General features: G+C 45.1%; 2 protein-coding genes across 14 annotated transcripts in view; one reads left to right on the top strand and one right to left on the bottom strand.

The window, feature by feature from the left end:
- The window catches only part of DOCK6 (dedicator of cytokinesis 6), a 152,582-nt gene that overhangs the window by 86,972 nt on the left and 49,564 nt on the right, over positions 1–16,046 (bottom strand). For 10 of the 11 annotated variants that reach the window (XM_061582426.1, XM_061582416.1, XM_061582407.1 and 7 more), the window contains 7 exons: positions 13,116–13,182; positions 11,935–12,084; positions 11,165–11,245; positions 10,595–10,751; positions 9,196–9,320; positions 8,101–8,194; positions 7,276–7,438 (listed from right to left, as the gene is read on the bottom strand). In XM_061582426.1, coding sequence (XP_061438410.1) covers positions 7,276–7,438; positions 8,101–8,194; positions 9,196–9,320; positions 10,595–10,751; positions 11,165–11,245; positions 11,935–12,084; positions 13,116–13,182 — 837 coding nt within the window. Of the gene's footprint in view, positions 1–7,275; positions 7,439–8,100; positions 8,195–9,195; positions 9,321–10,594; positions 10,752–11,164; positions 11,246–11,934; positions 12,085–13,115; positions 13,183–16,046 lie in introns of those variants that run through there. The other variant, XM_061582397.1, reaches the window with a different exon arrangement.
- On the top strand, positions 153–7,849 carry LOC133363180 (uncharacterized). 3 transcript variants are annotated; one of them, XM_061582440.1, is made up of 6 exons: positions 153–730; positions 1,351–1,521; positions 3,106–3,183; positions 4,199–4,262; positions 5,518–5,628; positions 5,996–7,849. In XM_061582440.1, the coding sequence occupies exons 1-6, from the start codon at positions 440–442 to the stop codon at positions 6,271–6,273; spliced, it is 993 nt and encodes a 330-aa protein (XP_061438424.1). In that variant the 5' UTR covers positions 153–439; the 3' UTR covers positions 6,274–7,849. The 3 variants fall into 3 exon arrangements, with proteins under 3 accessions (XP_061438424.1, XP_061438435.1, XP_061438442.1); XM_061582451.1 differs by lacking the exon at positions 3,106–3,183 and having other exon boundaries at positions 156–730; XM_061582458.1 differs by lacking the exons at positions 3,106–3,183; positions 4,199–4,262 and having other exon boundaries at positions 159–730; positions 5,996–6,174.

Below are 16,046 nucleotides of genomic sequence, written 5' to 3'. Positions count from 1 at the left end.
TAACATTGCTTCATCCCACACTGCCTCCTACCAGCCCAGCCAGGATAAACATAGTCAGGCATTTGGGCAGACACTCTACCTTCACCACCACATGCATATCCCTGCAGCCCCTAGACGCCAGAGGTGCAGAACCCAAAGGACCCCAAGCCAACCTTCAGGCGCTTGAATCCTTTGCCATAAGTTGCCCCTACTGCCACCTGCCAGCTTTGTGCAACTCTTATGCTCTAGGTCAAGGGCTTTGTGCCCCCAGAGTGAACTGAGGAATGAAATCCCAGAATTAACATACTGCTGGCTCATTAAATGCTGGAGAGAGTTGCTCAGTCGAGATCTCAGGCCCAGTATCACTCGTCCCTTCCTTGTCTGATCCCTCCCACCCTCTCCTCTGCATATAAGAGGCAGACTTCACTCCCTCTCTTTTCCCCTCAGTCAAGTCACAGCAATGCTGACTTTCACATTCCTGAGCGTCTTTCTGCCCCATGCACCCGTGCCTGCCCTTATTCTCCCAGGGCCTCAGCAGGCAGCTCGGCAGGAGGAGGTCAACTTGCTTGTCTACGGGGTGCTGCAGTTCAGCGGCACGCTGCGTGACCTCTATGACTCCACGGCACAGAAGCTTGATAGGATCAGGCACAGGACTGACCTCTATGAACACGGCCTGGGGGTGCTACTTCAACAGACTCAAAGTGCCCAGCAGAAACAGAAAGAGATCAGAGAGATTATTGAAAGGCTGAAGGTAATTGTGTTTAAATTATAAGCGGAAGGTGGGGAGGGAAGGAGAATAGAGTCAGTCCAAATGAAGAGGCATTGTGCTGCAGGAAAGCAGCAGCCACGTTTTGTGGACAGTATCTTGATATAGGGAGATGAGTAGCAACACACAGGCCTTGTTGGTGGGGAAATGCGTTCAGCACAGTGTTACTGGCAACAGGGCCTTCAGGGTGGTTGTACCAATTTTAACGGAACTCTCTCCCCCTTAGCGATTAGACAGGCACCTACTACTCTGCAATGAAAACTTCTCTTTTTACTCAGGCCTCCCCAGCTGAATGGTTGCTTTTGGTTTGCAGCTGATATAATCTACAAAGAAGAATTTTATTGTGCATTGCAATTTTGTTTTATCATTGATTCTTACCTTGCATAGTTTTATATTTTCTTGTTCACAGTTTATTCTTATTAGTTTTATAATTTTCAAAATAAATAACTAAATAGGCGATTACATCTGTAGCTTAACTCTGTATTTGACTTTGTAATCTTGCAACCAGACAATAGGAAACTCCCACTCCCAGGGTCACAACTCCAGCAGCCAAGCCCTTTGGCCAGTCTTTTCACCACCCATTACCTCTGCTGTTTCTTCAATAGGCTGAGGACATGATATCACGACAGCAGGGTCAGAGCAACAAGGAAGCACTGCAGAAGGTTCTTCTGGGTCAGCACAACCTGGCACAACAAGTGGGGATGCTTGAAGAGATGCTAGTCATCATGGAAGACCGAGGTTCCCAAACTAAGGGATGGGAATTTTCTGCTTTGAAGGTAATCTGCTACCTTCTCCTCTGGGGGCAATATTCTGTAAGGCAGCATCGTAAGTCACTTGCTTTGGCCCCTTGTGCTGTTCAAAATCCCTGGGGGGGGGGCGCAAAGAAGTGCCTCAAAATGTGGACTCTGAGCTTCTCTGTCTTGCACGAGAGGCCATCTCCATCTAGCCTGCTCATCAGTACACTCAAATGTACAGATACAGTAATGAACCAATCCAGACATTTGTTAATTGGCATTCATTCATTTAGACAAACTTGCCCCTCACAGGTGTAGCTTCCTCCATTAGACATCCACACAGAGGGTGTAATCACTGCACGGGCCTTCTTTGCAGGAGGAGGCTTCCGGCTGATAGTGACAAGGCACATAGCCCCATTAGAAACTTCTATATATCTAACCAACCACAATTAACTTATCAAGGAGGATGGTTCAGTTTGCTAAGGCAGAGTATGGGTTAATATCTGCAGCTACAACATACACCAAGCCCCTACCCCTCTAAGACAGCATGAGCTTAGCTTTTGCCACTAGTGATGGGTGAACTTTCCCCATGCCCATGACAGATCAGTTTAGAAATAGTTCCGCTAACTGCTCAACTTTCCGAATTCATTAACACACCCATCTCCTTTCAATCCCACTCACCCCCATCCCCCAAAAAACCTTCCCCCGTCCCTTTAAACCTCATTTGTCTGACTGTGTAAGCATTGGGAGGAAGGTTAAGAAGCGGCATCCCTGAAAAACATTGATAGTAGGGAACGCCCACCCCCAACTGGGACTTTCTTGCCCCAAAGTTACCAGGAGGCGTGGACATTTGCCCTCCACCATTTAGGGATCATAGAAGCTTGCAAGCCTCCACAATCCCCACTTCCTTGAAACACTTCAGCACAGCCAGCAGAAGCCCCAATGCGCCTTCTCCTGACATGTGCAATGCTGTCAAAGGCAGCCAGACATCATGGAACCTTCTATGCACCCAAAGTCCCTAGTTGCTTTTGACATGGTTGCATGGTCATGAGAAGCCCTACTGGAACCTCTCTGGACCACACAGAACCATTATTGGCAACTATCAAGAGAACATGAGAAGAGCCTGCTGGCTCAGGCCAATGGCCCACCTAGTCCAGCATCCTGTTCTCACAGTGGCCAACCAGTTACCCATAGGAAGCCTGTAAGCAGGACCTGAGTGCAAAGAGTACTCCCCACTCCTACAGTTTCCAGCAACTGGTATTCCGACTATGGAGGCACAACATAGCCATCAGGGCTGGTAGCCATTGATAGCCCTGTCCTCCATGAATTTGTCTAACCTTCTTTAAAAGCCACCCAAGTTGGTGGCCCTCACTGCCTCTTGTGGGAACAAATCCCATTGTTTAACTCTGTGCTGCTGCATGAAGCAGGACTTCCTTCTGTCTGTCCTGAATCTCCCAACACTCAGCTTCATTGAATGTCCATGAGTTCTAGTGTTATGAGAGAGGGGGGGGGGAATTCTCTATGCATAGCATGGAGAAAGTGCATAATCTTGTACACCTCTATAATGTCTCCTCTTATTTGCTTTTTCTCCAAGCAAAAAAGTCCCAAATAAACCTTTCCTCATAGGAGAGTCGCTCCATCCCCTTGATCATTCTGGTTGCCATTTTTCTGAACTTTTCCCAGCTCTACAATATCCTTTTTGAGGTGAGGCAACCAAAATTATACACGGTATTGCAAATGCGGTCGCACCATACATTTGTATGACGGCATTATGATATCAGCAGGTTTATTTTCAATGTTGTTGTTATGTGACTCCAAGTCGACTACAACTTATGGCGACCCTATGAATCAGTGACCTCCAACAGCATCTCTCATGAACCACCCTGTTCAGATCTTGTAAGTTCAGGTCTGTGGCTTCCTTTATGGAATCAATCCATCTCTTGTTTGTATTTTATATTGTGTAAGTCGCCCAGAGTGTCTGTTAAGTCAGACAGATGGGCGACTAACAAATAAAATTTTATTATTATTATTATTATTCCTCTTTTTCTACTCCCTTCTGTTTTTCCCAGCATTATGGTCTTTTCTAGTGAATCATGTCTTCTCATTATGTGTCCAGAGTATGATAACCTCAGTTGCATCATATTAGCTTCTAGTGATAGTTCTGGTTTAATTTGTTCTAACACCCAATTATTTGTCTTTTTCATGGTCCATGGTATCCGCAAAGCTCTCCTCCAGCACCACATTTCAAATGAGTTGATTTTTCTCTTAACTGCTTTTTTCACTGTCCAACTTTCACATCCATACATAGATGGGGAATACCATGGTCTGAATGATCCTGACTTTAGTGTTCAATGATGCATCTTTGCATTCGAGGACCTTTTCTAGTTCTCTCACAGCTGCCCTCCCCAGTCCTAGCCTTCTTCTGATTTCTTGACTATTGTCTCCATTTTGGTTAATGACTGTGCTGAGGTATTGATAATAATCCTTGACAAGTGCAATGTCCTCATTGTCAACTGTAAAGTTACATAAATCTTCGGTTGTCATTACTTTAGTCTTTTTGACATTCAGCTGTAGTCCTGCTTTTGCGCTGTCTTCTTTAACTTTCATCAGCATTCGTTTCAAATCATTACTGGTTTCTTCTAAGAGTATGCTATCATCTGCATATTATTTTCAATACCTTTCTTAATTATCCCTAGCATGGAATTTGTCTTTTTCACAGCCACAGCACTCTGGGTCGACATCTTCATCGAGCTGTCCACTACAAGCCCAAGGTCTCGCTCCCGGTTAGTCATCACCAGTTCAGACCCCATAAATGTATTTGTGAAATTAAGTTTTTTTGCTCCAATATGCATCATTCAATATGTATTGAATTTTATTTGCCATTTTACTGCCCATTCACCCAGTTTGGAGAGGTCTTATTGGAGCTCTTAGCAATCCCCTTTTTGTTTTAACAATCCTGAACAATTAGTATCATCAGCAAACTTGGCCACCTCGCTGCTCACCTCTAACTTCAGATTGTTTATGAAGAAGTTAAGAACCACAGCTCCCAATTAACGATCCTTGGGGAACTCCAGTTTCTATATCCCTCCATTTTTGATTCCTGTCCATTTATTCCTACTCTCTGCTTTCTGCTTTCTAGCCACAGAACTGATCCTTGGTTTCAAATGCTTTCCATAGCCTGCATGAAACTGCCATTTTTGAGGGCTGGCTGGGTGAGAGGGAGCTAAATTGGGGATTTATCTTATTTCAAGCCAGAGAAGAATTCAGGAGCTTTGTAACACTAGCTTCTTCTCTGAGACAACCTTTATGAACCCCCAAAGCTCATATTTAGGCCTGAGCTAGGAAAGCCTCATACCCTATAGCATAGGAAAACATTCCAGCTCTTTCAAAAGCAACACACAGTTGCTTGGAAGCTCAGTGGCAGCACTCTCATTGCTCTAAAGAAAAATCAAGCCAGATCTGAACCCAAAGCTCAAACGCAAGAATCCAACATAAAGCATACCTGACAGGTATGCTCCCATTAACGTTAGGCTAGAGAGAGGTAAACCTGTGTGTAAGCAGCAGCATCTTCTCCTGGCTCTTGCAACCCACTTGCCATAGGTCAGAAACAGCACCACGTTGCTCTCTCCATTAGCATTGGTGATACAAGTGAACATGCTACCCCTTGCGGAAGGCACCTGTCACGGCTGCAACAGCTCTCTGGCATTGTCTTCCTAGGCCAAGTAGAGCGCCAGGTTACAACTGTAACTATATTACTGATATGGCAAGGCCTTGCTAGTTGGGCACAACAGAACACACCCATGTGGCACAGACCCCGCTGGAGAAGGCTTGCATTCTGCATTGGGGGGAGGGGGAAAATGTTTGGGGACTGTATGAAGAGAGGGCCCAGAATAGCAATGAACAGGACCAGAGTTTAGAAGTCTCCAGGGTTGTATATTGAGATGAAGGCACCAGAAACATCAGAAACTGCTGGCAACAGAGAGGAATACAGTAGAGTTAAAGAGAGCCCCTCTGTTAACCGATATCCTCTCCCCTCAGGCACACATGCAACAGCAGAATCTCACCGTCTGGTCCCTGCTGAGAGCTACCCAGCAGCAGCAGCAGCAGACGGCTCAACAGACAGAACAGCTGCTCTGGATCCAAAACCAGGCAAGGCAATAATTGCTCCTTCAGGAGGGTCCTTATACATCAAATGGGTGTTGTGGCAGTGGCAAGAACAGGTCCTGCCTCAAAGCTGTTTGCTAGGTGTGACAACTGTCTGAGGCAGGATACTTATTCCAGGACCCCAGGCATCAGCGCCATTACTATAGTGATAATCACTGCAAGGACAAGGGGGAGGGAAAAGTCTAACCCCTGAGAAATGAAGAGAAATACTCACTACCACAGCAAACATGTGAACATACCCTAACAGTCCAAACTTCCATGCCAACAAACAAGCGAGACCACGAAGAAAGGTAGGCTTGATATATGTGATCTGCCTGCTTTGTACAGCCTAACTTGTCCTCCTTGTTTCCAGATGAAGAACCACAGCGGTGCCATGCTGGACGAGGGGGACCAGGACAAAGACACCGCAGCAACGTTAAGGTCAAAAAGGCAAAGGGGATCATAATCTCTAGAGCAGAAAAACCACCTGTTCACAGCAGCTTTATGACACCTTTTCGCATCTGTCTTGTAACATGGCTGATTCTGCTACAGCAGCCGTGGGCTGCCCAGTCAGAGGTCAGGAGCAGGCTAGAAGGACCATCCGGCCTCACCATGAGTACTCTCCGTCACCTGCTGGATTTATCTATGTAGACTGAAGTGGCAGTGCATCACCTTCTCATATGAGTAACTGCAAGTCCTCTGAGGGTTCTTCAGAAAGTTGTAGTATCAGTTCTGAACAGCAGTAGTCAACTGAATAACCTTTCTGAAAACTACATGGCCTTCACCCAAGGCTGCATCAGAGAAGGCTCCAGTTATGCAGAGCTTATTATGTACATACACAGAGCATCTGCTTGTCAGTATGGATGGGCATTCTGTGCTACAACACTGCCTTGGCTGCCAGAGCTTACCAGGAATGAGAGAACAACATTGTTAGTGCTTCACTAGGTCAGACACTGGAAGGGAGAGGCAACAGCAGTTTCCAAAAGACTACAGTTTTATCTACTGCATGCCAGAGAAGGACTGGGTCTTTATTCAGTCTAATGACAACAGCAGCTGAACACTAGACCAGAGCCTTGATGCTGAACTCTTGACAGTTCTGTGGTCTTAACAGCAACCTACGCCCTGACAGTTGGTAGGGAGCTGGAAGCTTGTCACAGTGTCATTTAAAATCAGTACCAAAAACCGCAAGACAAACCAAGAAGGAACTGATTTTCAGAATAAAAAATGGTTTAAGCTACAAGTCCCTTTTACCCCTTTGGTTCTGAACACACACTTTTAAGGAGCCAGCACACTATTTTATACAGCAACAGGATTGTGAGTGCAAGTTCTGAGGGAAGCTTCCTATAAAGGGAAGCACATTGCTAGCAACTGAGAGAAAATAGGATATGGGTGAACTGGATTTGAAGGAAAGGGAATCAAAAGTTTCAAGCAAAATCATTCTTTTTTTAGTGACTACATCACCCAGAACTTTATCTACATATGCTTCTGTCACTGCAAAATACAGGGGAATTCAGCACCATAAGATTGAAAAAAATCAGAGCTGAGGCATGGAATTTAAGCATCGTAAAGCATGCAAAACAGAGCTACTTTTGCCCTCATTGGCCAGCAGAGTGGCCCCAACCCTGCTCTGCAATATAAAGTACATTCACCTACCTGTATGTTGTGTGAGGTGTGTAGACTTCCTTGACTGGAAACTCCAGGATCTCCTTGGTGGGCCGGACCCGGAGGTCAGGATAGGGCTGGACATGTAGCAGTTCAGGAGACAGGCAGTAATGGGCACTCTCTGGCACAGGTGAAATGTCAATCTTGAGTTGGGCTATGGCGCAGAAACAAGAGAAGTGTGTGCGGTGTTTGTAAGAAGAGTTTGCATAAAGAAAACATGTCAGAACAGATAAAGCTCTGAGATTGAGTATGCATTGTAAGGTATGCTGGAAAGTGGTGGGCCACTGGAGTTTCCTGATCTCCATCACATCTGAAGTCATTCTCAATTCTCATTCTGTTCTACTTACTCTTGGGAAGGGTGAGTGAGCACCTGCAGCATCAGAACTATTCACCTTTAGGGGGTGCCAACTATGAGCCATACACGGGGGAAGCACAGAGAAGGCTGCCTTTTATAAACACAGGGATGGAAAGAGGCAACAGAAACCATAGAGGGCCCTCTTTCACCATAAACAGAGAACAGTGATGAAGGGTGGCTTGAAACTTTTAAATAAATAATGAATGAATGAACGATGCTGATTTGATTTTGCTCTCATTTTATTGGATTCTGAGACACCTACAGCTACTTCTTGTGCGGACTAACTCTTTTGCCACCTCACTTTGTAATAAAACACACACAAAGCACACACACACACATATATACTTTTGCTCTGGCTGACACCACAAGTTTCCCACAGAGCTATGACATAAAGCTCTCAGCAAGAGTCAATGCTGCAAGAGGCAACAGGCTGAAATTGGCAAACAGACAGCCCACCTTACCTGTGACAGGTCGGAGCCTCCTAAGAACAGATGACGGACGCCTCATGTCTGCTAGGAACTTGTATAGGTCCTCATCACTGAGGCGGTCACCTTCCTAAAAATTAGGACGAGGGAAAAGAGAAGGGGGAAATGAACTAGAACAGGAGATTGGCATCCACTAACACAGGGAATTAAGAGCCTTGTTAGTTTCTCAGAAGATGTGGCACTAGTCCCCAGCCTGCCCTTACAATATTTGTTTTATATTACCCAGTTGCAATCCTAGGACAGCTTCCAATAAACGTCTAAAAATGCAATACAATGAAACATCAAAATATACACAGGATAGCATCCAACATAAAACCATTACAAATAAAAGCAGATCATAAGTTCTTAACACCAGACTGAAATCAAACAACTCAATTTGCCCAAATACCTTTTGATTTTAACCAATGTCAGAAGTTCATTAATGGTGCAGCAGTACAAACCACCAGGGAGTGTGCATTCCACAACCGGGGCACCACTATATAGAAGTCTAACAAGTAGAACTCAGAGGTGACTGGAATACACCCTGATGGGCTCTTAAAAGTCTCTGGCAGAACTTACATACATATTATCTACAATTTAACTAGCATTAAGTCAAATCCATAGATCACAAGCCACCTGACACACATTCTGTCAAGACTGACGTTTTGTTGTGATGTTCAAGTTCTGAAGAGGCACTAAAAACTCTTGTGGAAAGTGCTTTAGAATCTTACAGTTGTAAGAAAAGAAGGAGCCCTTCAAATAAATGCAGGGAATCCTGCTGGACCTTGGACAGGGGGACGGCATTTACTTGACAACTAGACTCCAACTTCAGACCATACCCCACCTTCAACACATTTGCCAACATTTTTATTTTGGAGGGGAGGGAGAGAGAAAGAGAGAGAGAGGTGAATCACAGCTTCTCATGAGGAAACAGAAAATACTGCAGCACAAACAGGTATTTGCCTTCAACTATTTGGTCCTGTTAGTTGCGTTCTTAAGAACAGATATCCCTGTTGCAGCTTAGGGATATGAAAACCAGAAGATAATGAGGCTATGGATCAGTCCATCCAGCCCAGGCTCCTAGCCTCCCACCTGCTTAAAGAAGTTGGTGACGGTGAGGGTAGCTGGGCGGAAGCTGCTGAAGCTGCACATCTCCTCCCCAACACTCATACGCTCGTAAGTTTTTCTCTTGCGCTCATTCCAGGTTCCTTTGCGGTCTAGAACAGAGGAAGCTATGTTCAATAGGAGACACACACACAGAGAGAGAGAAAACAAATGAGCATCCATATTCAGGCAACAATATAATAAAGAGAGCTGAACTCTGCCAGGAACTCATGTATGGTGTTAGGGAAGTTTCTATCACTGCCTCTCAGGTTCACACCTATAGCATAGGGAGAAAGTGTGACTTACTTTGCAAAGTTCTTGTGAGGGCAAACACAATGCAGACTGCAACACTGTTTGTACAACCGTATGTATACAATTGCAGCACTAATAGGTATTTTGCAGGAACTACCCACAAGTTTCCTCAACATTCACAGCTGTCAGGCTTGAACAAGTAAAGTAAGGGCTGAACTTACTGTTTGCAGGAGAGCTCTTGCATGGGATCACTGGCACAGACAGGGGTATTTAGAGTAAGCTGTAACACACAGTCCCTAATAAATGCTGCTGAGCATTCCATTTGAATAAGAAAGAAGAGGTCAGAGGGAATGGAAGCAGGTCCCTTTGACCTGCCCTTTGTCCAGATGTCCAACAATAGCCATGAAAATTCAACCCCTGAATCTATCCAGTTTGCTATAGAGGCAGTATTCTGTATGTGCTCTATGGTAGCAGATGGGCAGACACCCAGAGGCCCCTGCAGCAAGTCCACTGAATTAAAAAAACTGTTTGTACACCTAGTAGAGACATGGCATAATGTATATAGCACATTACACTTGGGCTCTGCCACAGAAAGCCTCCAGGATGTTCCTCATTCCCAATCTTTCTCTGCCAATTTATTGAAAGTTAGCACACTCTTGTTTTAAAAGCGTAGAGCAAAACGTAACTCCCTACATAGCTGCAGCTTCCTTCATCTCAGCTTCTAGCTGATAAACAACCTACCTCATTCTGCATCTCCATGTTGTGAACTTTACGCTACATGGACATAACTGCAAATTTGTGGGTTGGTTTTACTCTGATTGTAATGCTAACATGTTGTGAGTCAGCCTTAAACTACTTATGTGATGCACAACAGCCAATCACAAGCCATACATGGAGATACAACACACTGTGTAACATATTCCCCTGCTCTCTGATGCACTCCACCTCTACTGCACGTCTCACCCACGCAGCAGTGCAGACACAGGGAGCTTCCATTGAGCAACGTCCACTTCTGCAACTATCTTTGGACAAAGGATCAATGTAACTAGAGCATGTAGCAGCAGCAGCAAACTCCCAAATGGACAGAAAGCAGGTGAACCTTTTGTGCGGAGCTAGGCCACAGCATTATACTTACCACCCTCAGAGTCAGAAGCATCCCTCTCCAGCATACCAGTGCTGTTGATTATATTCATGAGGTGGATGGCAGTCCAGGCAAACGGCATGCGGTACCTTCCCAAGCGGGTGCAGAACTCTTCTCCTGCCACCCGCAGCTTCTCCAGCTTCTCCTTGTTCTGGAAGCCCAAGGGGGGAAACTTCATTATCATTGTGACCAAGTTTTAACTGTTTGACCTCTACCTCATCCATCCACAAAATAAACCTGTAAGGAGACCGTCTTTACTCCAGTGAGAACACAGCAGAGAGAGTGGGGATTGGCTCAACCCAGGTCACCCAGGGGCTTAATTATACAAGTAGAACCAAGTCAGTCTCACACACACACACACACACACACTCTCTCCTCTCTCCCTCTCTCCCCCCCTCCCTCTCCCTCCCCCTCTCCCTCCCCCTCCCCCCCCTCTCTCTCTCTCTCTCTCACACACACACACACACACACACACACACACACACACAGAGAGAGAGAGAGAGAGAGAGAGAGAGAGAGAGTAGGGCTGGAAGCTCAGCTGCTTCCTCATCCTGGTCCATCTACCTTCTGAGCATCTGTCTCTTTCATCACCATGTATGGCTCACAGCACTCACTGATGTCCCCTTGCTGCAGCACCTTCTCCAACTAGGTAGGAAAAGAAAAAGCAGGTCAGTGGTGAGGAAGTCTAGCAGATGCCCTGAAGTTCCCAAAAATTAAACTGAGCGTGCTGTGATCTCCACCCCAAAGCTCTGTCCCTAGCTCTGGCAAAAGAGACTGGCATCCACTGCATAAGTACCTAGGGCCTGCAACATGAGCCTCCTCCCATTGTTCCCAAACCTAATGAGAGAGATGAAGAATCCTAAACCCAGAAGCTGGCTTTACTTGGTGCTTAAGAAAAAAACTGAGACGAGGAGAGCCAAATTGTGTCCTGCACAGTGGAATTATTTTTTTCTTTTATTTATTTTGAATAATTCCTTTTGCTTATGCTAATCATATGAAGGAGCAAGAAGATGGGAACACTAACACCCTACCCTCCTGGCTCTTGAAGATCTTATCAAGCCCCACCGTTTCAGAGACTCTGTAAGACATTGCACACACACTTTCAAAACTACCTTCAAGAACCCTAAGAACTAGCAACATGCTGGTGTTTGTTATTTTTAAAGGACAGCTGAGATTCTGTTAATTCTGTCCTCCCCCCCCTTAAATTATTTTCCTGCACTCACAGAAATTGGCAGAATATAGATTGCCCTGTCTACCCCACACCCACAGCCCTTATCAGAATGGCTGCAAGATGGATGAACTGTGGAGGTGTGAATGAAGACTAAGCATCTCACCTTGATTACTAAGAATATATCGGGAGAAGGATGTGTCAGAGAGAAGATAGCCGAGCGAGCCAGTGTAGAGATGGCAGGATGGGCACTGTGAGCTCGCAGGAGGCCCTTCATGTGCTCTGAATTGAGGTCAAAGTAAAAGTTTTCAGAGATCTAGAAAAGTAGGGAAAAGGGCAGCAGCCAAAGTTACCACACACTCTTGAGACCCACTTTGCCTCAGCAATAAAAGCAACTCAACTTGGCGACATGACAGAGAATGGGCAGAGAAAAATTCTGGACATTATATCTGCTGGATATAGCCTATTCATTGTGGTCTTAGAATCTGGCCTGCTGTTGCCACCACTACACTCACAAGGGGCCCGGGCCTACTTCTTCATTCAGCCACTGAGCAGCAGCACTGCTTCCCATTGGCTTCTGTCAGATCTGCCTGGTTCCACACTGTAGTGTCCTGAGGTGTTCACTAAATCAAAAATTAAGAGAGTGGTGGAGAGAAGGGAGAGAGAGAAAATGCAGAGACCAAAGGAAGCAGGGCATGCAGACAGTTAGGTCTCTTACTGTGGCTGACGCCCATCTTGTGTCCTTGGGTTGGGAGGGGACCAGGCAAAGCAAAATCTGTGTGAGTTGAGGGCACATGCACAGTCATCACCTGCAGAATGCTCCAATGTACCTTTCTCTCAGGGCTCAGCTGAGGGGCTCCATTCTCCTCTTTGAGACTCCTACCCACATGGAAACCCTTAAGGCAGGAACCCACAAGAATCTGCAGCACCAGCTGGATACGAGGTACTATCTAGAGAACAAAACTTTCTCCTTTCCTCAGAAGTGTCTGCAGGTGGTTCCTGCCTGTCCCAGAGGAGGAAGAGACTGCAGACTGCTCTGATTCCAGGGGAACTAGTAAGATGACAAGTCAAGAGGCCCTGCATATGTGCTGCATATCCATGGCATAATCCATAGCATCTCCAACCCAAACAGCGCTTCCTGTGTATCAAGCTAGTTATCAAAAGGGTCTTTGCAATTTTTGGCAACTTTCCAATTTGCAGCCCACCAGAAAGCCCTTTGTGCTGTGCTTCACTCTCTGGCCCGTCTTATAATATGGACCTAGTTCTAGCTGAAAAGGCAAGAACTGCTCAGCATCACAGATTATGCTATCTGGCTTGGCATAGCACAGTAACCAACACAAGAAGTACCTTTTTCTTCTCTTTCACATCGTAAAGTGCCAGTGATCCAAAGATAGGCTCAATCTCAATCTCAAACCTGTTCCATGGAAGGGGATGACAGAGACCGGAAAATCATTGAGAAGATTATTCAGTAGAGAAAACAACCGTATCTGCCTCAACCATAGCAATGCGCTCAATCCAGGTAAGAGAGCCAGGACTTTGGAGCTCCACTTCAAAAGGAATCAACCACCAGTCCCAAGCCCCAACCTCCAGATCAGTTTATACAGCTTTCACACCTTAGTGGGTTATTCAAGACTTCCTCCCTTTTTGGCAACCCCAAATTTTATATAGAATCTAAAGTGTCAATTTAGATCCCCAAGACTCTTTTCTTTGAAATGCTACTGGTTCCATGCGCAGGGCCAGCCAGCCAGGCACAGCTTTGTAGTCTCAATGCGTGGATGAGACAATGGTGTCGGGTGGAAGGGTTTGGATTTGTTAGGCACTGGGGAACATTTTGGGACAAGCCGGGCCTGTACAAAAGGGACGGGCTCCACTTGAACCAGAATGGAACCAGACTACTGGCATTTAAAATTAAAAAGGTGGTAGAACAGCTTTTAAACTGACTGAGGGGCGAAACCTGACAGGAGCTGAGGAAGGTCCGGTTCGGAATAAACCCCCCCCTTGGGATAAAGACCAAAGAAATGATGACATTTTAAAAAGGGTAGGCCTAGAAGTAGGCATTGTGAGAGCAGGGGCACAGGATATAAATTCAGAAGGGCAAAATTACCACAGGCCAAACCACAAGTGCCAAAGACACTTGAAGAGAGACACTGCTTACAAGTGCCTGTACGCTAATGCTAGGAGCCTCCGAACCAAGATAGGAGAACTGGAGTGCTTGGTCTTAGAGAAGAGCATTGATATAGTGAGCATAACGGAGACCTGGTGGAATGGAGAAAACCAGTGGGATACGGTTATCCCTGGATATAAACTATATTGGAAGGACAGGGAAGGACGTATTGGTGGCGGAGTCGCTCTATACGTGAAAGAAGGCATTGAATCCAGCAAGCTCGAAACCCCAAAAGAGGCGGACTCCTCCACAGAATCGTTGTGGGTGGTGATACCATGCCCCAGGAGGGATTTAATACTGGGAACGATCTATCGTCCCCCTGATCAAAATGCTGGTCATGGAACCGACCAGAGGGACGGCAACCCTGGACTTAATCCTCAGTGGGGACCGGGACCTGGTGCGAGATGTAAGTGTTATTGAACCGATTGGGAGCAGTGACCATAGTGCTATTAAATTAAACATACATGTAAATGGCCAATGGCCAAGAAAATCCAACACGGTCACATTTGACTTCAAAAGAGGAAACTTTACAAAAATGAGGGGATTGGTAAAAAGAAAGCTGAAAAACAAAGTCCAGAGGGTCACATCACTCGAAAATGCTTGGAAGTTGTTTAAAAACACTATATTAGAAGCTCAACTGGAGTGCATACCGCAGATCAGAAATGGTACCACCAGGGCCAAGAAGATGCCAGCATGGTTAACGACCAAAGTCAAGGAAGCTCTTAGAGGCAAAAAGTCTTCCTTCAGAAAATGGAAGTCTTGTTTTAAAACTGAAAAAGCTTCCTCTGAGACGAGAGCTCGCCTCAGAGACAGGCACAAGCTAAGCAATCCTTCCCGGAAGTCCAGGAAAGGTTTTTTTTTGACTGGTAAAACTTTCTCCCAGGCAAGGGAGAAACTAAGAGATTATCCACAAGCTTGTTGGGGGACTTGAATTCATTAAGAACGAAGGACCTGCCAGCAACATCGGACGGAGCCAGGGAACTTCAAGCAAGCTCAAACTGATTAAGCAAGACGTGTTTTTTTTCTTTAAAGAAAAACGTATTTAACAGGCAAGCATCCTTCTATCTACTCTTATCATTTTGTTATCGTTACAGTAAAAGAGATTTGTTATAGGATCAGCAACAAAGAATCCCTGGGTGAGTTATAACTTTCTCTCATATACACGGAATTAAGGAGGAAGAAAATCGAAATAGCCTATCTTTGTTTTTTATTGCAAAAAGCTGGCATGGAATTGAGCATTTTAAAGATATAAACGGATGAGGGGCAACTCATCTAAAGAGGAAATCTGATTTTATGACATTTGAGACTATTTTTTCTGGTTTACTTTTTTTTTTTTTGGACGAATCTGCTTACTTTTTTATGCCACTAATTTTTTGGATGCTGTGAATCAAATTTGTTTTGCACTTTTGGACACATAAGAGATAAGGCGGTTTGTGCTGTCTAGAGGGTGATGTCTGCAGGCTTGGAGGATTAACTCCTTTGTGACTGGAAAAAGAAATAAACTGTTCTTTGCTTGGGAATAGTTAAGAATGACAATCAAGAAGGTGGCTGAGACCCTGGATGTACAGGAAGGGGTTCTCTATCTAGATATGTTTCAGAAAATAATGAATGAGATTAAGAAGGTGAGACAGGAGCTGAGACAGAGTAAACGAGAGATGAAAAGTGAATTTGGCAAAATGAGACAGGAGCTGAAGGAAATTCAGGATTCTGTGAGAGGGGAGGTGGATGAGACCAAAGATATGGCTGGACAAATAAAAGAAGATGAAAGAAAAATTAAAGGAAAGGTTCAAGCCCTGGAGATTGGAATAGATATATCAACTATGGACTTGGAAAAAGATTTGATTTTTATGGCTGTGATGGATCCTGGAGATAAATATTACTGTTTGGAATTCAGCGCTGTCCTTGAAGGAATTGGTGAAGAGATTAGAGATAAAGATATCAACGGTTCAAAAAAATTCCTGGACTGGAAGGATTTGATGGAACTTGAAATGGAGAAAGTTTACAGAATTAATTCCAGATGTGTGACAATGGAAAAACTCTCGGGAGATGTGATGGTGCATTCTGTGGAAAGGAGAAGCAGAGATGCAGCTTTACAACAACATTTCAGTGGTACA

The sequence above is a fragment of the Rhineura floridana genome, chromosome 1, assembly GCF_030035675.1.
Source record: "Rhineura floridana isolate rRhiFlo1 chromosome 1, rRhiFlo1.hap2, whole genome shotgun sequence".
In the NCBI taxonomy this organism is placed as follows: Eukaryota; Metazoa; Chordata; class Lepidosauria; order Squamata; family Rhineuridae; genus Rhineura; species Rhineura floridana.
Note: the sequence above shows the minus strand (reverse complement) of the source record. Positions and strands in the feature narration are given on the sequence as shown.